This window comes from Hyperolius riggenbachi, chromosome 4 (assembly GCF_040937935.1).
Source record: "Hyperolius riggenbachi isolate aHypRig1 chromosome 4, aHypRig1.pri, whole genome shotgun sequence".
Taxonomy (NCBI): Eukaryota; Metazoa; Chordata; class Amphibia; order Anura; family Hyperoliidae; genus Hyperolius; species Hyperolius riggenbachi.
The window spans coordinates 254,297,306-254,324,884 of record NC_090649.1 but is presented as its reverse complement, the minus strand read 5'-3'; the positions used below and the strand labels follow the sequence as shown (position 1 = coordinate 254,324,884).

At 45.7% G+C, this 27,579-nt stretch overlaps 1 protein-coding gene across 2 annotated transcripts in view; it reads left to right on the top strand.

The window, feature by feature from the left end:
- Window positions 1–27,579, top strand: part of GABRR1 (gamma-aminobutyric acid type A receptor subunit rho1) — a 122,848-nt gene that overhangs the window by 28,262 nt on the left and 67,007 nt on the right. The window contains exon 2 of one of the 2 annotated variants that reach the window (XM_068231135.1): window positions 7,649–7,702. In XM_068231135.1, coding sequence (XP_068087236.1) covers window positions 7,649–7,702 — 54 coding nt within the window. The remainder of the gene's footprint in view (window positions 1–7,648; window positions 7,703–27,579) is intronic. The other variant, XM_068231136.1, reaches the window with a different exon arrangement.

The window sequence follows — 27,579 nt, the reverse complement described above, 5'->3', positions numbered from 1 at the left end:
GAGCTTAAAACCGATGGGGCAGTGGTGGGCCTATCCCATCCATGCAGACAAAGCAAACAAAGGAAGGACTGTGGCATCAATAGTCAAACAACAATTTATTTATACTCCACAGTAAAAATAGGCAATGCGTTTCACGGGCTCAATCCCGCTTCATCAGGCCAATCAAAAAGGAGCATACAGCTGAAAACAAAGTGTCAGAGGACATAGTGTAAGGCAGGTTTTGTGAGTATCACTCATGTTCAAAAACAATTCAATGTCAAAACATAACTATATGAACATCAAAACATATTCAGAGGTACTTATTATGCAACACTCTTAAATCATGCAATTCTATGCAAAGTGATTTTATGCAGAACATTTTCATGTAGAAAACTCCGGATTTAGCTTATTAGCTCTACTGGCCACTGTATTCCTTTTGCTTTTCATGCAACAGTTATAAATAGAGGTACATTTGATCAGGTGAAATAAATGCATGTAAATTAATATGTTCCTTAATGGGATCAAGTGGTATATAATAATAAGAAGGGGGAGTGTAAGCTTTTCCACCAATCTCACTGGAGCTTACACTCCCCCTTCTTAAGACACTGGAGCATTCTATGTGATTACAGAGGCGCTCAGTGTGGTTTTGATGCTGTTAAGGTAAGCCAGTGTTCAGGCAACGCTGGTCTGTTGTTTGATTGTCTTATTGTTCTATTGTTTTATTGTTTAACAGAGATCATTATCACTACCATTTCTAGTACTATTATACTTTGATTGACCTCGTCCTCACCCTGGTAATAATACACATGTTTGCCCTATATTCTATAGATAATAATATGTATATATATATTTTTTACTTTATATTTTTGTTCTGTATTTTTACTCCATATTTTTACTCTATATATTTTTACTCTTTGTCCTTTTAGCTGCAAATACGTTTTTACCTCTCTTGGTGACACATTTGCCCTCCCCCGTCTTTCTTTAAATTTAGACCCAATACTGAATCAACAGGTAGCTCCCATTTATTATTATATACCACTTGATCCCATTAAGGAACATATTAATTTACATGCATTTATTTCACCTGATCAAATGTACCTCTATTTATAACTGTTGCATGAAAAGCAAAAGGAATACAGTGGCCAGTAGAGCTAATAGGCTAAATCCGGAGTTTTCTACATGAAAATGTTCTGCATAAAATCACTTTGCATAGAATTGCATGATTTAAGAGTGTTGCATAATAAGTACCTCTGAATATGTTTTGATGTTCATATAGTTATGTTTTGACATTGAATTGTTTTTGAACATGAGTGATTCTCACAAAACCTGCCTTACACTATGTCCTCTGACACTTTGTTTTCAGCTGTATGCTCCTTTTTGATTGGCCTGATGAAGCGGGATTGAGCCCGTGAAACGCATTGCCTATTTTTACTGTGGAGTATAAATAAATTGTTGTTTGACTGTTGATGCCACAGTCCTTCCTTTGTTTGCTTTGTCTGCATGGATGGGATAGGCCCACCACTGCCCCATCGGTTTTAAGCTCGTTTAAGTGACTTTTATTCTATTGGCGCCTCTGGAAAGCTTCTACATATTGCTAAGTCCACCATTGGTGGAGGGTTATACCCATCTTCTTCCCATCTACAGAGAGCGACTTTTAATCCTGAGTGGGGTCAGGTTAATCTCCCCACCTGCCTTCACAGTGGTTGCCTAATGGTAACCCTGGTTTGTGAGTATTAAATTGTTATATTACTCATTATTAATTATCATCTATACAATATCACACTATTGGGCTCTTGGTGTCCAGCCTCCCTTTATCTAACCAACATAGCTCACAACTGTTCCTCTTTTGGAGGGACAGTCTCTCTCTGGGAACCCAAATCCTTTGTCCCTCTTTCTTCCTCATTTTCCCTCTTTCAGGACTGATGTTCAGATCTATGTAAATGTATGTATTTTATCTACTGCAAAATGTGTTTAATTGGCTCTAAACTTTATTCCCATCCTTTAAACTGATATCTTTCTTATTGTCAAATGTTAATATGAAGGAAAATGAACCAGGATAGAAAGGACCATTGTGGTTTGAATTATAAAACAATATAGTTTTCTTATGAAACCTTTATGGTATGCGTGGCTAGGGGTGTGCTGGGAGCATGATTCAGGGTGCGCCAGGTGCATTATTAGGGGTGTGGCTTATGTGTCCCTCTATCTTATCTCAAAAAGTTGGGAGGTATGCAAACATAATATGCATGCTGTTAAACTGTGCTTTTACTTACCATAAACCTTCTGCAATATGGTCTCTACTTGAAAAATCTTCTTTCAGTCTCTTTCTGTAGTTGATTTAAATTGATTTCCTACACTTATTAAGGTACTCATACATTAGAAGATTATGGGCAGATTCGACCAATAGACAAATTTATCTCTAATCGAATCTGATTAGAGATAAATTTGTCTCTTGGTCGAATCTGCCCATACACTACAGGCCGATTCCCGTCCGATTTCAGCATAAAATCATCAGGGAATCGGCTGAGCCCGCCGCGTCCACCCGGCCGCTGCCCCCAAAAGGTATAAATGTATGTAGTGTGTGCATTTAAACATTACCTGTCCTGTAGCAGCTTCCGTCGCAGCTTCCGCACGGTGTCCGTTCATCTCGCCGGGTAACAGCCGCATACACGCTAGCGGCGCATAGCGTCTGACCAGAGCTGGGACAAGGTCCTCCAGCACCCAAGGCTGAGACACCAAAGTGCGCCCCCCCCATCCTTCCCACCTCAGCCGCCACACACGGATTGCTATTAGACAGAGGTGCACCAGGGCCCCCAACACCTTAATCTCTAGTTATGTAGCTTGCAGTCACTGCCATGTATCCCCTTTTCTTATTTCTCTCTGATTCAAACACAATAGGGGAATGATAGCTGAGTGAGTTGTGCGCCCCCCCCTACAATGCGCTGAGGCTGAAGCCTCTCTCGCCTTTGCCTCGGCCCGGCGCTGCGTCTGACATCAGACGCTATATGCCGCCGGCTTGTATGCGGAACCCGGCGAGATGGACGGAAACCGTGTGGAGGCTGACACCGGACAGGTAATGTATAAATGCACTACACACTACATACATTTATACTTTGCGGCGGCAGCGGCAGGGGTTTCGTCGTCTCGTTGCTCATTCGCAAATCGACCGCCGTACCGCCACACACCCGGCCAACCAACTTTGGCCCGACATTTTGCAGCGTGCACGATCGACCGTGCGGCCAATTTCTGTCCCAATTTGTCGGTCAGGCAAGCACTTGGCAGCACCAATTTTCATCAAATTCGATTATAATAATTGCAACAGTCCAACGCAGCTAATAACATGTATAACGCACAGCATGCAGCACTTTCTAATAAAGCTACACGTTACATACAAACACAACGTGTGCACTGTGAATGTCACACAGACTTAGTATTGCTGTGCGTTAATCTGTGTTGAAAAATTTTGTAACGTGCAAATTTAACGTCGCACTGTGAAAGAGGCCTTATACTAACTGGATTGTGTCACACAGACAGCTCTGACTGTGAGTACAATCAGTGCTCTACATGGGGCTGTGTTTTGCTTATGTACTTTTGTCTCACTACAGGGTCATTGCGGTTACTAGATAGATGTGATCATGATCAAGATTTTCAGTTTCATCTCTTTTACAATCAAGCTAATTTTAATCAGGCTACAGAGCTGTTTTCTTTCATATATGAGAAGAGCAGTAGCCAGTGGCGTAGCTAAGGAGCTGTTGGCCCCGATGCAAGTTTTACATTCGGGCCTCCTAAGCACTCTATACATAACAATTGATACGGTGCACCAAAACCTGCCAATGGCAACTACAGTGTGAGGCCCAGTGCACACCGAGCGGATCCGCCGACCGCATCCGCCTGAAAATCCGCTTGGCTAATGTATTTGAATGGGCTAGTGCACACCGGCGGTTTGAGGTTTTTAGCAAACCGCAAATGTGCCTCCTGCTGCACGTTTGCAGTTTGCAAAAAAACTCAAACCGCCGGTGTGCACCAGCCAATTCAAATACAATAGCCAAGCGGCGGATGCGGCCGGCTGATCGCATCCAAATCCGCTCGGTGTGCACTGCGCCAAATATCTGCAAAGCTAGCGTTTTGTGGATCTGCTAGCGGTTTTGGTGTGCACTGGGCCTCAGAAGTGCAAAAAGGGGATGGGGAGCAGTTTGTTAATGATTACCACTATTCAAAGTATCTATAGAAGTGATTATTATGAGCACAGGACCAATAGAAAGCTAATACTGTAGTTGAGGGAGGGCCCTTCGGGCCCCTCTGGCCCAGGGGCCACGATGCGGTCGCAACCTCTGCAACCCCTATTGCTACGCCCCTGGCTGTAGCAGATGCAGTGTGTCAGATTATATAGAATAGAGCTACTGTCAATATTTCAGCAGTACTGCTGTGCAGTGACAAAATACTTGTTAATCATCTATCACCCATTTTATGTATATCCAAGGCCCTGCCCGAGAGATATAGTGTTATTCTCCTTATTATACAGTGTTGCTGTCCTGTGTCTCCATTAGTGTGATTTACGCCTGTCCCTGTGACCTCATGAAGCTCTGTGGTTTTTATTCATGCTGAGCTTGAATTTTGCATAATCTTAATTTCGCACTGAAATTAGCAATTGGCAATTGTGGCACAAAAACTTAATTCATAATTTATGGTAAATTCCTAATCAATTTTGCACATAACCATGCTTATTTTCCATCATTTCAGGATTCAGCGTAATTTCGTGAAAGTCTAAAACAAAACTTTTCCAAAAAGGCCTTTGTAGTTTTTGAGAGAATCAATAAAGAAAAAAAATCAAAGAAAAAATGCTTTTTAAACTTAGTAAAATTAAATTTTTCTGCGGGACACTTTACTATATACCGAGTTTCAATTTCTGAATACACATTTTATACATTTTAAAGCAAACCTGTGATCCAGCGCTGGGACCCTCTGGAAGTTCACAACCGACCTCCCATCGTGCATGAGCGGCTCCATGCTGCTGCGAGTGCAGCATTGCCGTGATTCTGCATGAAGAGGAGTGCGGTACTGATATTCAGGAGGGTCCCGGGAAGCTGTGGTGGTCTGGTGGAGGACATGGGAAGCCTCTGGAGGATCCAGAGGCTCCCCTCTTCTTAGGTATGGTAAGTATCTGTTTTTGACCCAAGGATCGCCTGGGGTTCACTTTAAAACTAGTCAGGAATAGAGATGGCCCAGGCGAACTTTGGGTGGTTCGCGTTGGGCAAAACGGTTTCCATAGCTCTGTAAGAGAAAGTGTAATAAGGGCCCTGCCGTAACATAGATATTACGGTAGCTAAGACTACTCCTGGGCCTTTCTTGTAGTTGAAGAGATGAGTGAAATGGCTGGCTTCAGCCTGTAATGTTAGTTGACCTGGGTTCGATTCCCAGCCAATGGTGGTATAGTGGTGAGCATAGCTGCCTTCCAAGCAGTTGACCTGGGTTCGATTCCTGGCCAATGTATGTGCAGGGCCGGATTTAGGCCAAGGCCAGCTAGGCCATGGCCTAGGGCACCACAGGAGGAGGGGCACCAAAGCAGTAGGCTAAACTGGTGCAGCATTTGAAAGCTTGCAAATGCTGCAATGCAGGGAGATCAGGAGAGCGCCTGACCGCGGTACTCTGCTGCTAGCTGCCTGTGCAGCAGCCACCTTGCTCTCTGTGCACGTTTGCATTGTGACTGGCGGCTATGGACTTCTGCACTGAAGACGAGTGGAGAAATGAGTGACACTGATAGCTGCTGCAGTGTGAAGGCGAGCTGGCTACTTATACTGAAAGGGGGGTGGGAAAAGGAGGGATTCAGGGAGTGATCTGGCTACCTATACTGGAGGAAAAGGGGTGAAATCATCTGGCTACATATACTAGAGGGAAGGGGGAGGGGTTATCTGGCTACCTATACTGGAGGGAAAGGGGGGGGGGGAGTCATCTGACTACCTATACTAGAGGGAAGGGGAGGAGTTGTCTGGCTATCTATACTGGAGGGAAAGGGGGGAGGAGTCATCTGGCTACCTATACTGGAGGGAGTCATCAGGCTACCTATACTAGAGAGAAGGGGGAGGGGTCATCTCGCTACCTATACTTAAGGGGGGCGGCTGGTGACAGTGGCCTAGGGTGCTAAAAAGTACAAATCCGGCCCTGTGTATGTGAGCTTGCTTTTGACAGCCTACAAATTTCTGGAAGACAAAATTAGAAAGAGAGAGAGAGGGAGAGGGAGGAGGGAAGGAAGAATTACATTCCCTGATTGATGTATACACATGCAGTAGTGTAGGCCTGCAATTTAGCATTGAATGTGATTTCTGCCCTTAAAACACTGCTTTGCGTGAAAACTAAAAAAAATTCTGGGACTTTTGAGGTCTATCCCACTTAACCATGCCCCCCTCCAGGTGTTAGACCCCTTGAAACATCTTTTCCATCACTTTTCTGGCCAGCATAATTTTTTTCTAGTTATCCAACTTCGCCTCCCCATTGAAATCTATTGCGGTTCGCAAAAGTTCGTGCAAACTTAATCTTTCACGGAAGTTTGCAAACCAAAAATCGGTGGTTTGGCCCATCTCTAGTCAGGAATAGTATCTCTTTCCCACTCTAAAAGTGTTTTTTATTCATTTATTGCTGTTGCTGTGAGGAGATTTTGTTACTTTCAGGCCCTTTTTACACTACACTGGTTTCACTGTGTGGTGTTACCCTTTCTGTACGCAAATTAACGCAACAGCAATGAATGTCTATAGGGCCTAGCACACTTACGCCATCGAGTCGCGCCAGAAATTCCTGATCGGGGCCGACCACCGCAAAGTTAACAGCAAGTTACCGTCGGATTTCCATAGCAACGCAGTGGTGGTGGACTGGAATGTCAATGCAGTGTCAATGGGAGACTCAGAAAATGTAAATATGTTGGCGGCGACGGAGAGGCGCGCATGCGTGGAATAACGTTATTACGATGGGGAAACCCAGGATTCCCAGTGATGTACTTCCTGTCTAGCAGGGTGTATGTCACTGGGCAAGAGGCAATGACAGGCAGCAAAGGGCAAACGGAGGGCATGTGGGGGCAGCGTTATGTATATGACCCTGTCTATGCACTCTGCTGCAGGGTAATATGAATGTCGTTTTTTAGCGTTGCTGTGCCATGGGGCGGAGCATTGCAATGCTATGGCAAGTTTAAAACCAACCTAAGTCTGGGCACAATGTGATGGAAATGCTCACAGATAAGGACACAAGACAACAATTAAATTAAAAAACAGGATTAAACTCTTAATACACTGCCCAAATCATAATCAATTGTTCCTGGAATGTAACTTGAAAATATACTACAGTACTAAATATACTTACAACTCCAAAGTGTGTTTTAGATTGCTGTGTTCTATTTTTTCTGGTGAAAGAAATAAATCACAGATTTATATTATAGTTTGTCTCCAGCCAGTTGGGCCTTCTAAATACTTCAAATCAGTATTCAGTAAGAAATATCACTCATTGAAACACATTAGTATAGAGATTTTAGAGGCTTTATTGTGGGCTCTTTAAAGTAAAGTACTAAGTTCTGCTGGATTACACAGTGCAAATGGATTTAAGTAGAAATGTTTGACAAAAAAAAAACAACAGCGGCTATCTGTATTTAGTGAGTGTCTAATCTTTTCTTTTTGATTTTTCATTACAGCAGACCACAGAGGCAAAGAAGAGAAATTCAAGAAGAATCACACAAGCAAGGCAGGTAAGCTAATTCTTGCCACCATACTTATACACAACTTTAGAGTCAAGGCAGTTAAAAGGGCACAGATGTCATCTGCAGTTTATGTGTTTTTCGCTGTTTACCCACAGAATAAATTCTTTAGTGAACAAAATGGCTTTACCATGTTTTAAATGATTATTTTCAAACTAAATGTTATATACTAATAACTTAAAGCACAATTCAGTTCCTTTTTATGATATATACTCTAGTCCAGGGGTCCCCAACCTTTTTGAGCCCGGGGCCCCCGGGGCGGGGGTGGGAGGGGTGTGTGGGCGTGGCTAGTGTCGGCGGCAGCAGCCCCCCCTTTTTTTCCCAGATTCCACAGTATAGTAAGTACAGTTTCCACAGTATAGCAAGTACAGTTCCCACAGTATAGCAAGTACAGTTAGCCTAGTATAGCAAGTATAGTTACCCCAGTTTAGCAAGTACAGTTACCACAGTATAGCCAGTATAGTTACCCCAGTATAGCAAGTACAGTTACCACAGTATAGCAAGTACAGTTATCCCAGTATAGCAAGTACAGTTACCACACTATAGCAAGTACAGTTAGCCTAGTATAGCAAGTATAGCTACCCCAGTATAGCCAGGAGTTACCCCAGTATAGCAAGTACAGTTAGCCTAGTATAGCAAGTATAGTTACCCCAGTATAGCAAGTACAGTTAGCCTAGTATAGCAAGTATAGCTACCCCAGTATAGCCAGTAGTTACCCCAGTATAGCAAGTACAGTTAGCCTAGTATAGCAAGTATAGCTACCCCAGTATAGCCAGGAGTTACCCCAGTATAGCAAGTACAGTTAGTCTAGTATAGCAAGTATAGTTACCCCAGTATAGCAAGTATAGTTAGCCCAGTATAGCAAGTATAGCTACCCCAGTATAGCCAGTAGTTACCCCAGTATAGCAAGTACAGTTAGCCTAGTATAGCAAGTATAGCTACCCCAGTATAGCAAGTACAGTTACCACAGTTAACAAGTACAGTTAGCCTAGTATAGCAAGTATAGTTACCCCAGTATAGCAAGTACAGTTACCACACTATAGCAAGTACAGTTAGCCCAGTATAGCAAGTATAGTTAGCCCAGTATAGCCAGTAGTTACCCCAGTATAGCCAGTAGTTACCCCAGTATAGCAAGTATAGTTAGCCCAGTATAGCCAGTAGTTATCCCAGTATAGCAAGTATAGTTAGCCCAGAATAGCAAGTATAGTTAGCCCAGAATAGCAAGTATAGTTAGCCCAGTATAGCAAGTATCGTTAGCCCAAAATAGCAAGTATGGTTAGCCCAGTATCGCTGCCCCAGTGTCGCCAGTACAGTTAGCTCAGTGTAGCCTCTCCTCTCCTCCCCCCGCGCGGCCGCCGCTCCTGTTACCTTACGAGCGGGCAGTCGCTTCCTTATGTTCCCCATAGCTCCTCTCCTCTTGCAGCACCTCGTATTACAGCAGCGCTTCCCGCGCGGCTGCTGTAAGGAAGGGTAGGAAATAGGGCAGCAGCTTCCTGTAGCGGCAATCGCCGTTACCATGGGAACGCAGCCCCGCCTCCTTCCCTCCTTACAGCAGTCGCACAGCAAGCGCTGCTGTAATACGAGATGCGAGAGGGGCTATGGGGAATATAAGGAAGAAAGCGGCCGCCTGCTCATAGGGTATCAGGAACGGCGGCCGCTGGGGGGAGAGGGAGAAAGGCCAGATCCGCCGCGGCCCCCCAGAAATCTACCCACGGACCCCCAGGGGGCCGCGGCCCCCAGGTTGGGGACCTCTGCTCTAGTCTATACCACAGGTGTCAAACTAAAGTATGTGGGCCAAATCCAGTTTACCATTTTCTGTGGCTCGTGGGAACTTACATTTTCAAGATTGTCTCAAATAAGGTCTATGCTAATTTTACCACTTCAGGCAAAATGGACATTTATAAATTAATTAGTGCAATTAGGATGTTTAATAAATCTACATTTTGCTGAAATGCATGTAGGGGAGCATGCACGTACATGCACGTTTTAATCCCTCAATGGAGGGTTGTTAAAGTAAACCAGAGATTTAAAAATAGCAAGAATCGATACATACTACCCATGCTGGGGCAGCTATACTACTTATACTGGGAAACTATACTACCTATACTGGGGCAACTTTATTACCTATACACGCCCACTATCCAGTGCATAGACATGCCAATTTTTGACCACACACCCTGTTTTGGCCACACCCCCTGAATTTAGCTGCCCCTAGAGAAGATCCAGCACCTGCATAGCACCCCCTAAAAAATTTCTTAAAGTGTACCAGAGATCTAAAAATAGCAAGAATCGATACTTACCCGGGGCTTCCTCCAGCCCCATAAACACGTCCCTCGGCGTCCTACCACGGCTTGCCGATCAGCCGCAATTTTTTAGGGGGTGCTATGCAGGTGCTGTATCTTCTCTAGGGGTAGCTAAATTCAGGGGGCGTGGCCAAAATAGGGGTGTGTGGTAAAAATGGGCGTGTCTATGCACTGGAAAGTGGGCGTGTATAGGCAATAAAGTTGCCCTAGTATAGGTAGTATAGTTCCCCAGTATAAGTAGTATAGCTGCCCCAGCATGGGTAGTATAGCTGCTCCAGCATAGTAGTATAGCTGCCCCAGTGTAGGTAATATAGCTGCCCAAGCATGGGTAGTACAGCTGCCCCAGCGTAGGTAGTCTCAGTTTAGGTAGTCCAGCTGCCCCAGTGTAGATAGTCCCAGTGTAGGTAGTACAGCTGCCCCAGGATAGGTAGTACAGCTGCCCCAGCGTAGGTAGTATAGCTGCCCCAGCGTAGGTAGTACAGCTGCCCCAGCATAGGAAGTACAGCTGCCCAAGCGTAGGTAGTACAGCTGCCCCAGCGTAGGTAATACAGCTGCCCCAGCATAGGTAGTACAGCTGCCCCAGCATAGGTAGTACAGCTGCCCCAGCGTAGGTAGTATAGCTGCCCCAGCATAGGTAGTATAGCTGCCCCAGCATAGGTAGTATAGCTGCCTCAGCATAGGTAGTACAGCTGCCCCAGCATACGAAGTACAGCTGCCCAAGCGTAGGTAGTACAGCTGCACCAGCGTAGGTAATACAGCTGCCCCAGCATAGGTAGTACAGCTGCCCCAGCATACGTAGTACAGCTGCCTCAGCATAGGTAGTACAGCTGCCCCAGCATAGGTAGTACAGCTGCCCCAACGTAGGTAGTACAGCTGCCCCAGCATAGGTAGTACAGCTGTCCCAGCATAGGCAGTACAGCTGCCCCAGCGTAGGCAGTACAGCTGCCCCAGTGTAGGTAGTACAGCTGCCCAAGCGTAGGTAGTACAGCTGCCCCAGCATAGGTAGTGCAGCTGCCCCAGTCTAGGTAGTACAGCTGCCCCAGCGTAGGTAGTATAGCTGCTCCAGTGTAGGTAGTACAGCTGCCCCAGTGTGTAGGTAGTACAGCTGCCCCAGTGTAGGTAATCCCAGTGTAGGTAGTGCAGCTGCCCCAGTGTAGGTAGTCCCAGTGTAGGTAGTATAGCTGCCCCAGTGTAGGTAGTACAGCTGCCCCAGCATAGGTAGTATAGCTGCCCCAGTGTAGGTAGTACAGCTGCCCCAGTGTAGGTAGTACAGCTGCCCCAGTGTATAGGTAGTACAGCTGCCCCAGTGTAGGTAATCCCAGTGTAGGTAGTACAGCTGCCCCAGTGTAGGTAGTCCCAGTGTAGGTAGTATAGCTTCCCCAGTGTAGGTAGCACAGCTGCCCCAGCGTAGGTAGTACAGCTGCCCCAGTGTAGGTAGTACAGCTGCCTCAGCATAGGTAGTACATTTGCCTCAGCATAGGTAGTACAGCTGCCCCAGCGTAGGTAGTACAGCTGCCCCAGCGTAGGTAGTACAGCTGCCCCAGCGTAGGTAGTACAGCTGCCCCAGCGTAGGTAGTACAGCTGCCCCAGTGTAGGTAGTACAGCTGCCCCAGTGTAGTGTAGGTAGTACAGCTGCCCCAGCGTAGGTAGTACAGCTGTCCCAGTGTAGGTAGTACAGCTGCCCCAGTATAGGTAGTATAGCTGCCCCAGTGTAGGTAGTCCCAGTGTAGGTAGCACAGCTGCCCCAGTGTCACAATCCTAGCGGTTTATTTATTCAGGAAAAGTTGTCATATGTGTATGTTTTAAGTTTTAATGTTCGATGCAAGATTTCATTGTAAACTGTAAAGTTGGGCTGCTTCTTTAAAATATTGCTCTGGGACATCTCAGCATATTCCAGGCAGTGAAACTCATAATTAGACTATTTTAGTTTAGACGCTAGTTCTGTGTGAAGACTGGAAAGTTTTAAATGTCACATTACTTCAGCAATCATATATATAGTTGCTCAGTTTTTACATATAAATATTAATAATCAATACAGAAAGAAATAATTATTGTTAAACCTATAATTACACATAATAGAATGTAATACTTTGAAATACATTTTAAAAGCTGGATTTTGCCAGTGATAGATGAGACAGTAAAACATTTTGATAAGATTGTTTTAGTTCTAGAAGATTGTTAATATGTTCTTCTTGCCTGAAGGATGTCTCAGCTAGCTGAACACTGATAATACATACTATGTTTTGGGAAAATTCATCAACTATACAAAACAATAAGGGCTTTTCCCAATAATTTAAAAATTATTCAATGGTGACCTCTGCCGGTGGAAAATATTAAATGTATTTATTTTTAAGAGACAAATTTATAGAACAGGATTTTAAATTATTACATTTTAATATGCAATTATATCTTATATGATTAATTGTTTTAACCACCCTGGCGTTCTGATTAAATCGCCAGGGTGGCTGCGGGAGGGTTTTTTTTAAATAAAAAAAAGCTATTTCATGCAGCCAACTGAAAGTTGGCTGCATGAAAGCCCACTAGAGGGCGCTCCGGAGGCGTTCTTCCGATCGCCTCCGGCGCCCAGAATAAACAAGGAAGGCCGCAATGAGCGGCCTTCCTTGTTTTGCTTACATCGTCGCCATAGCGACGAGCGGAGTGACGTCATCGACGTCAGCCGACGTCCTGACGTCAGCCGCCTCCGATCCAGCCCTTAGCGCTGGCCGGAACTTTTTGTTCCGGCTACGCTGGGCTCAGGCGGCTGGGGGGACCCTCTTTCGCCGCTGCTCGCGGCGGATCGCCGCAGAGCGGCGGCGATCAGGCAGCACACGCGGCTGGCAAAGTGCCGGCTGCGTGTGCTGCTTTTTATTTGACGAAAATCGGCCCAGCAGGGCCTGAGCGGCAGCCTCTGGCGGTGTTGGACGAGCTGAGCTCGTCCAGACCGCTCAGCAGGTTAAGAAGAATTATACAATAAGCTTTATCTTTAAATAAGTATATTGGGGGAAGCACTGTATGTTTCAATAAGCCTTAAATTGCTGTAGACTTTTTACTAGGTCAACCTGACCAATTTTTCATTTTTGAAAAGGACAGACATATTCCAAACTAATTAGCAGAAGGAAAAATTATCAGAAATGCGTCATAAATGACATTGTTTAATGTTTGAAAGTCCAAATGTCTGGGGCAAATAAGTCAACCAGCAGACAAGATGGCTGGTGACGTCCATTTTTAATTAACTGCGTCAGAAATGACCTATTCAGAATGTCTAAACATTGCAAACCTACGTAGATTATCACAGTTAAGATAACTAAGGTATTCAAAACAAAAAAGTGTTATGGGTATTTTAAATGTCAAAGAAAGCGCGCTACGCACGGAAGTTTTAGCCAATCAGAACCTGGGATTTAGGGAAATTCCAGATTAGGCAGTCATATTGCATCCAATCACTATAAAAGTAGGAGCTGAAAGCTCATAGTTTGCACAAGCCTACCAATCTCCTGAGAAGACACACGAGGCAGAAGCTACCTTCCCACACGTGGTTCTAGATGCTGAAGAGATGACAGAGAGGGGGTAATATGCTTAATATTCTAGTGATTTACTTTATACATTTTTCAGCATCAAGTTCTGTTAAGATGTTCGCAAGAAGTTTTTTTAGAAGCTATTTTTTATGCTATTTCTTTAAGAAGATTACTACAAGTTTTACACAGCTACTAGATACATAGCTATTGATACATATGAGACTACTTTTGATCTTATTCTACACAACACAACTGTTATATTCTTTTTGAAGGTACTTAGAAGATTGATGATTGCTTGGCTCTAAAGCCTTGATGAGATGGAATACTGTTAGAAGGAAACACTACTTGGAACTGTTCATATTTTGTATACATTGGGTTGCAAAAGTATTCGGCCCGCTTGAAGTTTTCCACATTTTGTCATATTACTGCCACAAGCATGAATCAATTTTATTGAAATTCCACATGAAAGACCGACACAAAGTGGTGTACACATGAGAAGTGGAACAAAAATCATACATGATTCCAAACATTTTTTACAAATAAATAACTGCAAAGTGGTGTGTGCATAATTATTCGGCCCCCTTTGATCTCAGTGCAGTCAGTTGCCTATAGACATTGCCTGATGAGTGCTAATGACTAAACAGAGTGCACCTGTGTGTAATCTAATGTCAGTACAAATACAGCTGCTCTGTGAGGGCCTTAGAGGTTGTCTAAGAGAATATTGGGAGCAACAACACCGCGAAGTCCAAAGAACACACAAGACAGGTCAGGGATCAAGTTATTGAGAAATTTAAAGCAGACTTAGGCTACAAAAAGATTTCCAAAGCCTTGAACATCCCACGGAGCACTGTTCAAGCGATCATTCAGAAATGGAAGGAGTATGGCACAACTGTAAACCTACCAAGACAAGGCCGTCCACCTAAACTCACAGGCCAAACAAGGGGAGCGCTGATCAGAAATGCAGTCAAGAGGCCCATGGTGACTCTGGACGAGACTCTGTCCATAGGACAACTATTAGTCATGCACTGTTCAAAGTTGGCCTTTATGGAAGAGTGGCAAGAAGAAAGGCATTGTTAACAGAAAGCATAAGAAGTCCTGTTTGCAGTTTGCCACAAGCCATGTGGGGGACACAGCAACCATGTGGAAGAAGGTGCTCTGGTCAGATGAGACCAAAATGGAACTTTTTGGCCAAAATGCAAAACGCTATGTGTAGCAGAAAACTAACACTGCACATCACTCTGAACACACCATCCCCACTGTCAAATATGGTGGTGGCAGCATCATGCTCGGGGGGTGCATCTCTTCAGCAGGGACCGGGAAGCTGGTCAGAGGTGATGGGAAGATGGATGGAGCCAAATACAAGGCAAACGTGGAAGAAAACCTCTTGGAGACTGCAAAAGACTTGAGACTGGGGCGGAGGTTCACCTTCCAGCAGGACAATGACCCTAAACATAAAGCCAGGGCAACAATGGAATGGTTTAAAACAAAACATATCTATGTGTTAGAATGGCCCAGTCAAAGTCCAGATCTAAATCCAATCGAGAATCTGTGACAAGATCTGAAAACTGCTGTTTACAAACGCTGTCCATCTAATCTGACTGAGCTGGAGCTGTTTTGCAAAGAAAAATGAGCAAGGATTTCAGTCTCTAGATGTGCAAAGCTGGTAGAGACATACCCTAAAAGAATGGCAGCTGTAATTGCAGCAAAAGGTGGTTCTATAATTACGCACACCCCACTTTGCAGTTATTTATTTGTAAAAAATGTTTGGAATCATGTATGATTTTGGTTCCACTTCTCACGTGTACACCACTTTGTATTGGTCTTTCACGTGGAATTCCAAAAAAATTGATTCATGTGTGTGGCAGTAATGTGACAAAATGTGGAAAACTTCAAGGGGGCCGAATATTTTTGCAACCCACTGTAAATGCTGTATGATAAGCAAATACAATTTTTTATATAAAATCATATACTGAGTGCTCTGATTCATTTCAAGGTATACCGTCAATCTATAATTACTGTTATAGAGGTTTCAAACCCCGCTATGCCGGATTTATATGACAGCAACGCTTTAAAGGCTGGTCCTTTACTGAGTTAGCAATCATGAAAAAGGCAAGAACCACTCAGGTTTTTGACACCAGCGTGGGTAGTATGCTGCCCCAGCGTAGGTAGTATGCTGCTCCAGCGTAGGTAGTATGCTGACCCAGCGTAGGTAGTATGCTGCACCAGGGTAGGTAGTATGCTGACCCAGGGTAGGTAGTATGCTGCTGCTGGCCCAGACTAGGTAGTATCATGCCCCACGGTAGGTAGTATGCTGCTGCTGCCCCAGACTAGGTAATATGCTGCCCCAGCTTAGGTAGTATGCTGCCCCAGTGTGTGGGTAGTATGGCTGCCCCAGGGTAGGTAGTATGCTGCCCCAGACCGCTGCCCCTCCCCTCCTGCGGCGGCCGCTCGTGCATCCTTGTGAGCTGGAGGCCGCTACCTCTGTGCCTGTTCCCGCCCACCGCCTCCTCTCCTACGTCAGGCGTCTCCCTGCCTCCTCTCCCTCTGTAGTGCTACAAGAAAATGGCCGCCGATGTCCGCATTTGTGGACATCGTCGGCCATTTTCTTGTAGCTATACAGAAGGGAGAGAGAGCGGGGTGGCGATCAGCTGGGGGTGCTCAGGGGGTGCTTGGAGAATTTTAGGGGGTGCTTCAGCACCCCCTGGCGCCGCTCATGCCCACCACTAGGGTGCAGTGTTTCAACTGTAGCTGGGATTTGCATCTAAGATGTGAAAATAAATATATATTTGGCCCAGTGCACACCAAAAAACCTCTAGCAGATCTGCAAAACGCTAGAGGTTTTTGAAGCAGATTTCAGAGCGATTCTATGCATGTTTAGAGACTTTTTGGAGGGTTTTACTGAGCAGCTTCTGTAACAAAAACTAGAGATGGCCCGAATAGTTCTCAGGCGATCAGTTCCCGGCGAACTATGGTGGTTCGCGTTCACGAGCGAGCGCAAACTTTTCCGGAAGTTTAATTCGCCACCATAGTGCATCATTAGGATATACTTTGACCCTCTACATCACAGTCAGCAGGCACATTGTAGCCAATCAGGCTATACGCCCTCCTGGAGCCACTGCCCCCTTATAAAAGGCAGGCAGTGTCAGCCATTTTACTCACTCGTGAGCCTGCAGTAGTTAGAGAAGGGAAAGCTGCTGCAGACTCGCATAGGGAAAGATTAGTTTGGCTCTTGTAGGCTTGTTAGCTTGCTCCTTGCTGATTCTTATTGCTAAAAAAAACACCCCTCAACTGCTCTTTTGAGAGCTAATCTTGTTCTCGTGATTTTTTTGTGTGTGTGTGTGTGTGTGTCCCACTGACACTTGTATTGCATAGACAGCCAATTCCTACTGTGTGTGCCACTGCCAGGCCCAGCACATTCAGTGACTACTACCTGTGTGTGTGACAGGTGCACATTGTAATACCCATCACTGCATATATCTACCTGCTGTTCACAGTGCACCCACCTACCTACATGAGCTGAGCGCACGCAGTGTCACTGTGCCTGTCCGGTGCCTCTCTGTGTGTGACAGGTGCACATTGTAATACCCATCACTGCATATACCTACCTACCTGTTGTTCACAGTGCACCCACCTAGATACGTGAGGTGAGCGCACGCAGTGTCACTGTGCCTGTCCGGTACTTGTCTGTGTGTGACAGGTGCACATTGTAATACCCATTGCATATATCTACCTGTTGTTCACTGTGCACCCACCCACCTATGTGAGCGCACGCAGTGTCACTTTGCCTGTCCGGTACCTGTCTGTGTGTGACAGGTGCACATTGTAATACCCACTGCATATACCTACCTGCTGTTGTTCACTTCAGTGCACCCACCCACCTACGTGAGCACACGCACTGTCACTGTGCCTGTCCGGTACCAGTCTGTGTGTGACTGACAGGTGCACATTGTAATACCCATCACTGCATATACCTACCTGTTGTTCACAGTGCACCCACCTACCTACGTGAGTGCACGCAGTGTGAAATACCACTCCGTGTATACCTGTTAACTGCACCTGTGTGACTGCACATTGTATTAGTCAAGTCAGTGCATACTTTTCACTTCATCCCCCCCCAATATGGACAAAACAAAAGGCAGAGGCAGGCCACCTGGCAGGCATGTTCAAGGTCGCTCTGTCGTGATTTCGTGCGGCCCTCGACCAAAGTACAGTGTTCAGAAGAATCAACCGCCAATATTGTCAGGACGTAGTTGACTATTTAACACAGAACACCTCATACTTCTCAGCTTCCGCACGGAAACGTGACATGTATTCCTCCTCCTGCTCTGATTCTGGCACCCCACTTAACACTCAGTCGGCCGCCACCACCAAAGTGCCCTCACCCCAGGGCTCAGCGGTGTGGAAATTTTTTTGTGTGTCCGAAAATCGGAGGTTCGTGCCATCTCTAACAAAAACACCTGGAAAACCGCTCTGATCTAGCAACACTGAGGCAGAAACATCTCAGAAATCGAAAGAATGCTGCAGCCCCCGAGTTTGCGGAACAAACTAACCTCTCTGGTGTGCACCAGCCCATTCACTTTCATTAGCCCTTAGTGCTTCAAGTAGGCAAATCGGTATGTATTTTGTGTTAAGAGGCAGTGTCAGTGGTGTGGAGGAAAATATATGTTGGCATTTTGACACCCATCATGTATGCTAAATGTAAAATGTAATGTAAATTCACTAGAATGGGAGCGTTTAACGACGAGTCCCGGGAGCTGTTAGTAAATAGCTCCGTGTGAACCAGACCTTAAAGGCAGACTGCGATCCCAGCAGAAAATGTTTACTGTTTCACACTAGCACACTTTCATTGTGTTGCGTTCCCCATTTTTAGCGCAGAGTAATGCTAAAGCAATGAAAGTCTATGGGACATTTCATACCTGATGCGATGCGCCGGAAGCATCCGATCTGAGGCTGGATCATCAGCGCATTATGGCACAACATTTGCGGCAACACACATTGATCGGAAGTCATGTAAGTCAATGGTGCAGAAATGTTAAACTGTTTCACATTAGTGTTGCGGTGCGCATGCAAATTTTTCACTACGCTTGCTTGCAATGTGTATTTCCGCCACAGGAAGTGAGTGCTAGAGACCCTCATTTATGGTGTGTTTTGGAGTCAAGATTTAATGCATTACATTAATGCAGGCAACTACGAAGCTTGTTTTTGTGGTGAGGTGTGATTCAATCATCCGGTCGCACTGCAATGAAAACGCTGGTTGCAGATGTGAAACCGGCCTCAAGGTATTTTTAGCGGGTGTCTTTTCAAAGCAACTCATGCTTAAAATATGTGAACAGGTATGTTTTTAGTTTATAAAGGAAGAGGGTTGTTGCACTCTGTTCAAATTCATATTTCTGGCTAAAACTTTGTCAGTTTCAGACTCTGCTTAATAAATATTAAATCTGAGTACAGGTAGTCCTCGGTTAACGAGCGAGATAGGGACTGTAGGTTCGTTCTTAACTTGAATCCGTTCTTAAGTCGGAATGCTGTGCTGTCTCTGTCCTTTGCCTCCCATGTGCCCTCCTTTGGCTCCAGTGTCCCCCTATGTGCCTCTCTGTCTTCCCCTGTGCCTGATTGTCCCCATCAGTGCCCGTTTGTCCCCCTTCTGTGCACCTCTATGTCTCCACCTCTGTTTGAACCCCCTCTGTTTGTTCCCCTGTGCCACCATTTGTACCCTCTGTGCCTCTGTACCCCCGTGCCTCCGTTTTTACTCCCCTGTGCCTTGTTTTTACCCACCCCCGTTCCTCTTTCCCCTCACTCTCCCTGTGGACTCACCTTCCAGCCCGAGTCCAAAGCTGTCTGTCCTCCACTCTCCGCCTTCCAATAGCCGCTTACAGCACCGCTAGATGCAGCATCGCACTGCTTTCTGTATGTCATGTAACATATGTCACATGACATACAGGAAGCGAATGGATGCTGCATCTAGCGGTGCTGTACGCGGCTATTGGGAGCAGGAGGCATAGAGCGGACAACAGACAGTGTTGGACTCGGTTCGGAGGTGAATCCAACACTGAGGGGGCCTTGCACCGGCACTCAGGGGAAGTTTGAAGCCGCTTCCTCAAACTTCCCCGATGCGGGAATGACATCATCGCGACGGGATCGGGCCGTTCGTATCGGCGAGTCGTTCGCATGTCGGGCGTTCGTAGCCCGAGGACTATCTGTATACAATTTGGCCTGCAACATAGACTGTGTTTTAAGGACCACTATCACACAAAATTGTATAATTTAACCACTTCACCACTGATGGGTTTTCCCCTTGTGGACCAGAGAAATTTTCACCTTTCAGTGCTTCTCCCTTTATCACGATTTATCACAACAAAGTGATCTATATCTTGTTTTTGTTGCCACTAATTAGGCTTTCTTTGGGTGGTACATTTTACTAAAATGTATTTTATTCTAAATGCATTTAATGGGAATATTAAAGGGTACCTGAAGTGACAGGTGACATGATGAGCTAGACATGCGTTTGTACAGTGCCTATCACACAAATAACTATGAAGTGTTCCTTTTTTTCTTTCTCTGCCTGAAAGAGTTAAATATCAGGTATGTAAGTGGCTGACTCAGTCCTAACTCAGACAGGAAGTGACTACAGTGTGACCCTCACTGATAAGAAATTCCCCTTTTTTACCTCTTTCTTGCTCTCAGAAGCCATTTTCTGCTAGGAAAGTGTTTTATAGTTGGAATTTCTTATCAGTGAGGGTCACACTGTAGTCACTTCCTGTCTGAGTCAGGACTGAGTCAGCCACTTGCATACCTGATATTTAAGTCTTTCAGGCAGAGAAAGAAAAAAAGGAACACAGCATAGTTATTTGTGTGCTAGGCACTGTTCAAACACGTCTGTCTCATCATGTCACATGTCACTTCGGGTATCCTTTAAATGTAGAAATCACTTGTAACTGTAACAATGTGTGTCAGCAAGTAACAGAGTTCTGATTATTGGTGATCTGCAGTATCACCTATAATACAGATATATACCTGATTAATTGGTGATCTGCAGAATCACCAATAATACAAGTATATCAGACAACTGATGTGATAGCTAAAGTACAGGTAGGTTTTTGATGCAACAGTAGTATTGGTAAATCTTAGAGTTACTTCACCAGAGGAGCTGGTGGGCACTTCAGAACAATGAGCTCCTCACCAGTGACAAGGGCTCACTGGTGAGAGTAGAGCTGCAACAATAATACTGATAGATATCAGAGTCACCTCACCAGAGGACCTGGTGGGCACTATAGTAATATGAGCTCCTCACCAGTGACAAGGGCTCACTGGTGAGAGTAGAGGTGCAGCAGTTAATACTGATAGATGTAAGAGTCACCTCACCAGAGGAGCTGGTGGGCACTACAGTACAATGAGCTCCTCACCAGTGACAAGGGCTCACTGGTGAGAGTAGAAGTACTGATAGATGTCAGAGTCACCTCACCAGAGGAGCTGGTTAGCGATACAGTACAATGAGCTCCTCACCAGTGACAAGGGCTCACTGGTGAGAGTAGAGTGGTCAGACAAATCGGGTTGGCAACAGACAGGCAGACAAAGTACAGAATCAGGAGGCAGAAGCAGAAAGATAAACAGGCAGAGTCGGCAACTAGATCAGATGGGCAGAAGTACAGAAGCGCTGAGCAAAGGAGTAGTCAGAATGAGCCAGAGTCATACACAGATAATAATACAGTATTCAATGAATTATAATTATAGCTATCAAAGATCTGAGCGCTAACACGAAGTATTCGCAACAGCAGACAAGTTGTGAATGAACCTGCTGTGCTTAAGTACGCTGAGGCATCCCCGAGGCACGCCCCCAGAGATCAACCAATCAGTGATGGCGAGCGTGCCCTCTGACGTCAGCCGACCCGCAGGTCAGCTGACTCGCCTCCTTCCCGCATAAAGGTCCTGTCTATGAGCGCGCGCACGCGCTAATGCGACCCTATGTGTCACAGAGATGTCTGTCCTCGGTGCGCGAGCCGCCCGAGGTGAGGGAACACTTACAGGCCGAGAGGCAGAGGCAGATGCGGCGGTAGCGCCGTTCACCACAGCTGCCTCGCTACCATTCATTACAGTAACCAAGGGGGTAACATCAGATTTCAAATTAAGGAATAGGTAGAAATCATGCAGGACTATGATAAGTGAAAAGGCATGGTGATTAGCACAATCTTTTTTTACCGGTTTTAGGGGGCGGGGCGATGTAGTGGCAGGGATGTGATGTAGCGGCAGGCGCACGAACAATGGCAAGGATAAATAAATACTCGCTTGCTGGCAGGTCCTGCACGGTGTACTGGCTTCATTCTACTTCCTGTTCTTGCGTCCCATTTCCCTGAAACAGCGCCCCCTGGGCGCTATTACAAGGAGATGATATGCAAGAACAGGAAGTAGAATGAAGCCAGTACTGCATGCTGGACCTGCCTGCAAGCATTTGTTTCAACTTTGCTTGTATCTTCTCCCTGTTAGTTTCACACAGGTTTTTCATCTATTTGGCATAAAAGGTCGGGATGACTGGGACCAATTGGCTTCGGCTGCAAACACATCCATGTAGTCCTTAGAGGAAGGTGATGGGGATAAGAGGAAAGCTGAAAAAGCTGAGTGGTGCCACAAGTTCCAGTGCTTAACCTATTTAGTGCTTAATAGCATGTTTCTGCATTTTTAGCACCCGGTTGAGTCTAAATCTCCCCCAGAATATGTAACAGCTTTCTATCTTACCAAACTTGCTAGCAACTGACGTTAGCAGGGATCCCCACTGACAGGAATTTTGGCTATCTTTGACTGCTGGCAGATATTAGGTACCATATTTGACTGCTGGCAGATATTGGGGGCCATCTATGATCGTTGACAGCTATTGGGGCCGCATATGACTGCTGGCAGATATTGGAAACCATCTATGACTGTTGGCCAATATTGGGGGCCACCCATGATTGCTGACAGATATTAGAGGCTACCAATGACTGTCAGAAGATACTTAGAGCAATCTATGGTTGCTGACAAATACTGGGGGCCTCTTATGACCTCTTCTCTGGCCAATATTGGGGCCACCCATTCCTGCTGCAGGATTTTGGTGGCCACTTATGACTGTTGGCAGATATTGGGAGCCACCTATCACTGCTAGACAATATTGGGAGCTTCCTTGGCTGCTGGAAGATATTGTGACCCACCTATGATTGCAAACTGATACTGAGAAATTTCTTCTGAATGCTGGTCATGGTGGTGGTAAACCCTGAAAGTGCTTAAGAATCAGGGACTCTATTAATGCACTTGAAAACTGCTCATGCAAATTAGACCTTTTCAGCTTCATCTCTCTCAAACTATTGTCCACACTGGCGCATTCAGACAGGGGGTTACGGATGTATGGAATCCCCCCTTGAGACTCCTGTACCTTTGAAAAAAATTCCCTGAAAACGCTGAAGCGGGCAAGCTGGTAAATATACAGAGGCTTGCCTCCTGCAGGGTCTGTGGGAAAAACTCAGCTCTCCCACCATTGTAAAGACTGATGTGGACCGCTACATAAGGTATTTCACATGATGAAAAGTTCTTGACAGTCCCTAAACTCCAGGAGGGCTGCCTGCAGCTTGTGTGAGAGGCTGACCATCCCCTACATCCTCCACACCCCTATGGATGGTATACCTATATCCTTCCCTTATTCCCACAAACCCCCCCCCCCCCCCCCGCCCCCATGTTGTTAATGTTTTGTTTTTGTTTTGGCAATGCTAAATGTATTTTTGCTCCTGCCAATAAAGCCTTTTTTGATTTGGCTGGCAGTAACAGGAGACAAATTAAAGGCAAGTAGACTGTGTGATGTGGGACTGCAATACAGATAAGCTCTCTGCTCTATCTCAGTCTCTCCACTACTCCTCTCTCCCTCATTCACACTTGTTTTCCCCCTTCCCCTAGTGCTGGCTGAAAGGGGGACAATCTCCCCCCAGGTCGCCTTTCATTCAGTGATTTAGCGCCAGTGTGCCAACCGTGTATTCAGGTTTGTTGTTGTAAATCAATGTAAAACACTAGACTAGCTGATAAAAGTGCAATTAGAGGACAGGCAAGCTGGTAAATATACACAGCATGATGCAGAGCTTGTCTGGAGGGACTGTCCTCTCCCCATTGTTATAATGACTACATGTGTGGATTGTGATGATCCGCTCAGCTGGCTGCACAGGCAGACAGCTGTTTGTCCATTCCTCTAGTCTGTGGGCTGCAGGTCTCTGGAACAGAGACCTGTCTTTCCATTGCAAGTTTCTGGTCTGTTCTCTTGCTGGGGAATTTGCATACATTCGTTATGCAAATCCCCTACCTGCCTTCTTTGATGACTGGCACTATAAGAGCTTTATGTTTCCCAGAAGGCTTTGCTGGTCATTTCCTTTCCATGGTCTGTTCCTGATGGACACTGCTGGAGTGTCAGCCATTGCTATCTAGTATAGTTAATTCCTGGGGGTTGCTTTAGGCTCCCCTTCTAGCCCAGTCAGGTTGTATTATCTGTATTGCCTGTTCTGTCTTGTCTTGCCTGTTGCCATTATCCTGTCCCAAAGGTGGTCGACAGGAAATGGTTCTGATCTCTGTTCTTGGAGTATAGCTGGTGCAGCGGTTGCTACCAGTTATCTCTTCTGTTCTGTCTCCTGGGATCGCGCTAGCTACTTTTTGCTAGCGCTGGGGATCCTTCTGTTCTGTCTTCTGGGATCGCGCTAGCTACTTTTCGCTAGCGCTGGGGATCCTTCTGTTCTGCTACTCAGTACCTGGATCGCGCTAGCCACTTTTCGCTAGTGCTGTGGATCCTATCTCTCGCTTGTCCCTGTTTTCGTGTGTCTGTCTTGTCTGCTACGCTTGCTGGAGGCTCGGTGAGGTAACCGTTAAGCAAGCGCTCGCGTCCTCTGTTTCATGTTTGTCTGTCGATGGTTAGTTAGGCGTGCTTGTCTCTATTGTGCTTAACACGTGGAGACCGCGCATAACCGCGTGCACTGTTGCGAATGAGTGCGGTGTTCGCGGTTAGCTAGCATTTGTTATTTTCCGTATCTCCTTATTGTATTATTTGCTGTGCCTTTGCTACCCTCGTATTCTATTCTGATCTGCCTTGTGTCACGTCTGGCGATCGCACCTCTCGCGATCGCGTTCCTATTTCATATCTGCTGTTGTGTGTGCGCGGTCGCGGGGTGGCGACTGGATTGGCGCACACACATACAACCTGTCCCTTTGCTCAATCTCATTCGCAATCGCCTCTCTTGCGATTGCGTTCTGCGCTTCGTACAATTCCTGTCTGGCACTTGTGGAGGTACAGAGGATTGGTTCCTCTGCACTCCCCAGCGCCATCTGCCGACAGGAATTTCCCTCTACAGGTGCGTAGCACCTTTTGCTGGGTGCCTGCAAATATACGCATGTGGAGGATTTCCGCTGTGTCGGCGCACGCGTTGTGCGCTGATCACGGAGAAAGTTCCACAATCGTTACATGGATAAGGTGTTAAACAAGTTGAAAAGTTTTTGACAGTCCCTAGACTCCAGGAGGGCTGCTTACTGACTTGTGTGAGAGACTGGCAGGAACAGGAATCCTATTACAGGCAAGTGTGTGTGATGTGGGACTGCAATACAGATGAGCTCTCTGCTCCATCTCAGGCTATTCTCAATTTCTCCACTCCTCTCTCTGGGCTAGTGCAACGCCAAAATCACAATAGCAATGGCTAGCAATTTGTGAGTGCGATTTTGTGAAGTGATTTTCAGAATGATTTTTGAATGAATCGCTCAAACACATGCTACATGATGTATACCTGCGATTTTGAAAAAATCACAACGCTGTTGTGGGAACATCCTCATAGGGTAACATTAGCCAAGCGCTTTTCAAATCACTGTTGGTTTGAAAAACGCTCAGAAGCCCTCTTGGTGTGCACTAGCCCTCCCTCATTCACCTTTGTTTCCCTCTTCCCCTAGTGCTGGCTGGCTGTGTCTTCTTGTCATACAGGAAAGCTAAATAAAAGTGCAATCCTGGTGAGGCAAATTATTATTATTTAGTATTTAAATAGCGCCGCCATCTTCCGCAGATGCATATATCCCTGCATCATATGGGTATCGCTTGCGCTATGTGACACTATGTGGCATATTCCACTGAATTGTCCAAACTAAGTCTATCTCCCGTTCCTCTCTCGGAGAGTTGTTTCAGCGCTGTCCCCCGTTCAAATTTGCTGCTGACAGAAGCCCTCAGAAACACTTGTGTCCTTGAGTACTTCCAAAGATAGGCAGCTCTGTAATACACCAGCACACTTTTGTGCATGGGCAGTATGGAGACGTTGCGTTGGGTTGAAGTTGGACGTCAGATTGAGCCGCGTTATGCGGCTCTTCATGCGTCCATGATGCATACTTTTGGACGCATGCGGCATCACATGGTCCCGCCAGCCAATCGCCGCACAAAGCGGCCGCTCCAGGAAGTAAACACTGCACGTCACACAGTGCAGTGAATATTAATTAGCCATGTGGCTGGCCGCGGAGGAGGAGGGGAGACCTCCTCCTCCAACATTACTGAGCATGTGCAAAGAAGTCTAACGCGTCTTAGCCGAGTATAACGTACAGCATGCAGCACTTTGTTTACACGTGCTGCGTTACAATGTAACGCAACTTGGGCACTGTGAACAGCCCATTTAGTTCTTATTGCTGTGAGTTAGGCTGCGTTACAGGCTGCACTAACGTGCGCCTGTAACGTCTTACTGTGAAAGCAGCCTAACTATACCTAACCCTACTCTCACACAGAACTCTCCCTGTACCTATCCCTAACCCCTACACCCCCCTGGTGGTGCATAACTCTACCCCCCCCCCCTGGTGGTGCCTAACTCTAACCACCCCCCTGGTGGTGCCTAACCCTAACCACCCCCTGGTGGTGCCTAACCCTAAGACCCCCCCCCCCCCCCTAGTGGTGCCTAACCCTAACCACCCCCCTGGTGGTGCCTAACCCTAACCATCCCCCTGGTGGTGCCTAACCCTAACCATTCCCATTGCACAAACACCTTAACACACATATAAACAATAATATATTTAACCACTTTACCCCCGCGCGTACGTATTTCTCCGCCCCTTTTCCCATCCTTTAAAAACCAGGGACGGAGAAACACGTACTTTCCGCGTTCCCGACGCTGCCCGCGCTCCCGCTCGTAAACACGCCGCCCGCCGCTAGTAAAACCGCCGCCGCCCGCTCGCCCAGAGATCAATGAACGGGAAAATCCATTCCCGTTCGTTGATCTAAGCCCCGCAATGATCAGCTGCTCTCCTATGGGCAGCGCGATCATTGTGAGAAAAAACTCACGTGTCCATGCTCATTATACTTCCTCCAAGCTTCCGGAAGGAAGCTTGGAGGTCGCATTAAAACAAAAAGTTACTGTGGCCATCTTGTGGCCAAATAGTAAACTACACCCTACACATTTTTCACATACAAATAAATGACTTTTACACATAAAATTAACTCATTACCTCCCACACTCCCCATTTTTTTTTTTTTTGTAATTAAAAAAAAAAAAAAAAATTTACAATTTAAAAAAATACATAAATAGTTACCTTAGGGACTGAACTTTTTAAATATTTATGTCAAGAGGGTATAACACTGTTACTTTATAAACTATGGGCTTGTAATTAGGGATGGACGCAAAACTGAAAAAAATGCACCTTTATTTCCAAATAAAATATTTGCGCCAAACATTGTGATAGGGACATAATTTAAATGGTTTTATAACCGGGACAAAAGGGCAAATACGTTTCATGGGTTTTAATTACAGTAGCATGCATTATTTAAAAACTATAATGGCCGAAAACTGAAAAATAATTGTTTTTTTCCCCACATTTTTCCTATTTTCCCATTAAAACACATTTAGAAAAAAATAATTCTTGGCATAATGTCCCACCTAAAGAAAGCCTAATTGGTGGCGAAAAAAACAAGATATAGTTCATTTCATTGCGATAAGTAATAATAAAGTTATAGACGAATGAATGGAAGGAGCGCTGAAAGGTGAAAATTGCTCTGGTGCTCAGGGGGTAAAACCCCTCAGTGGTGAAGTGGTTAATCCTTAAA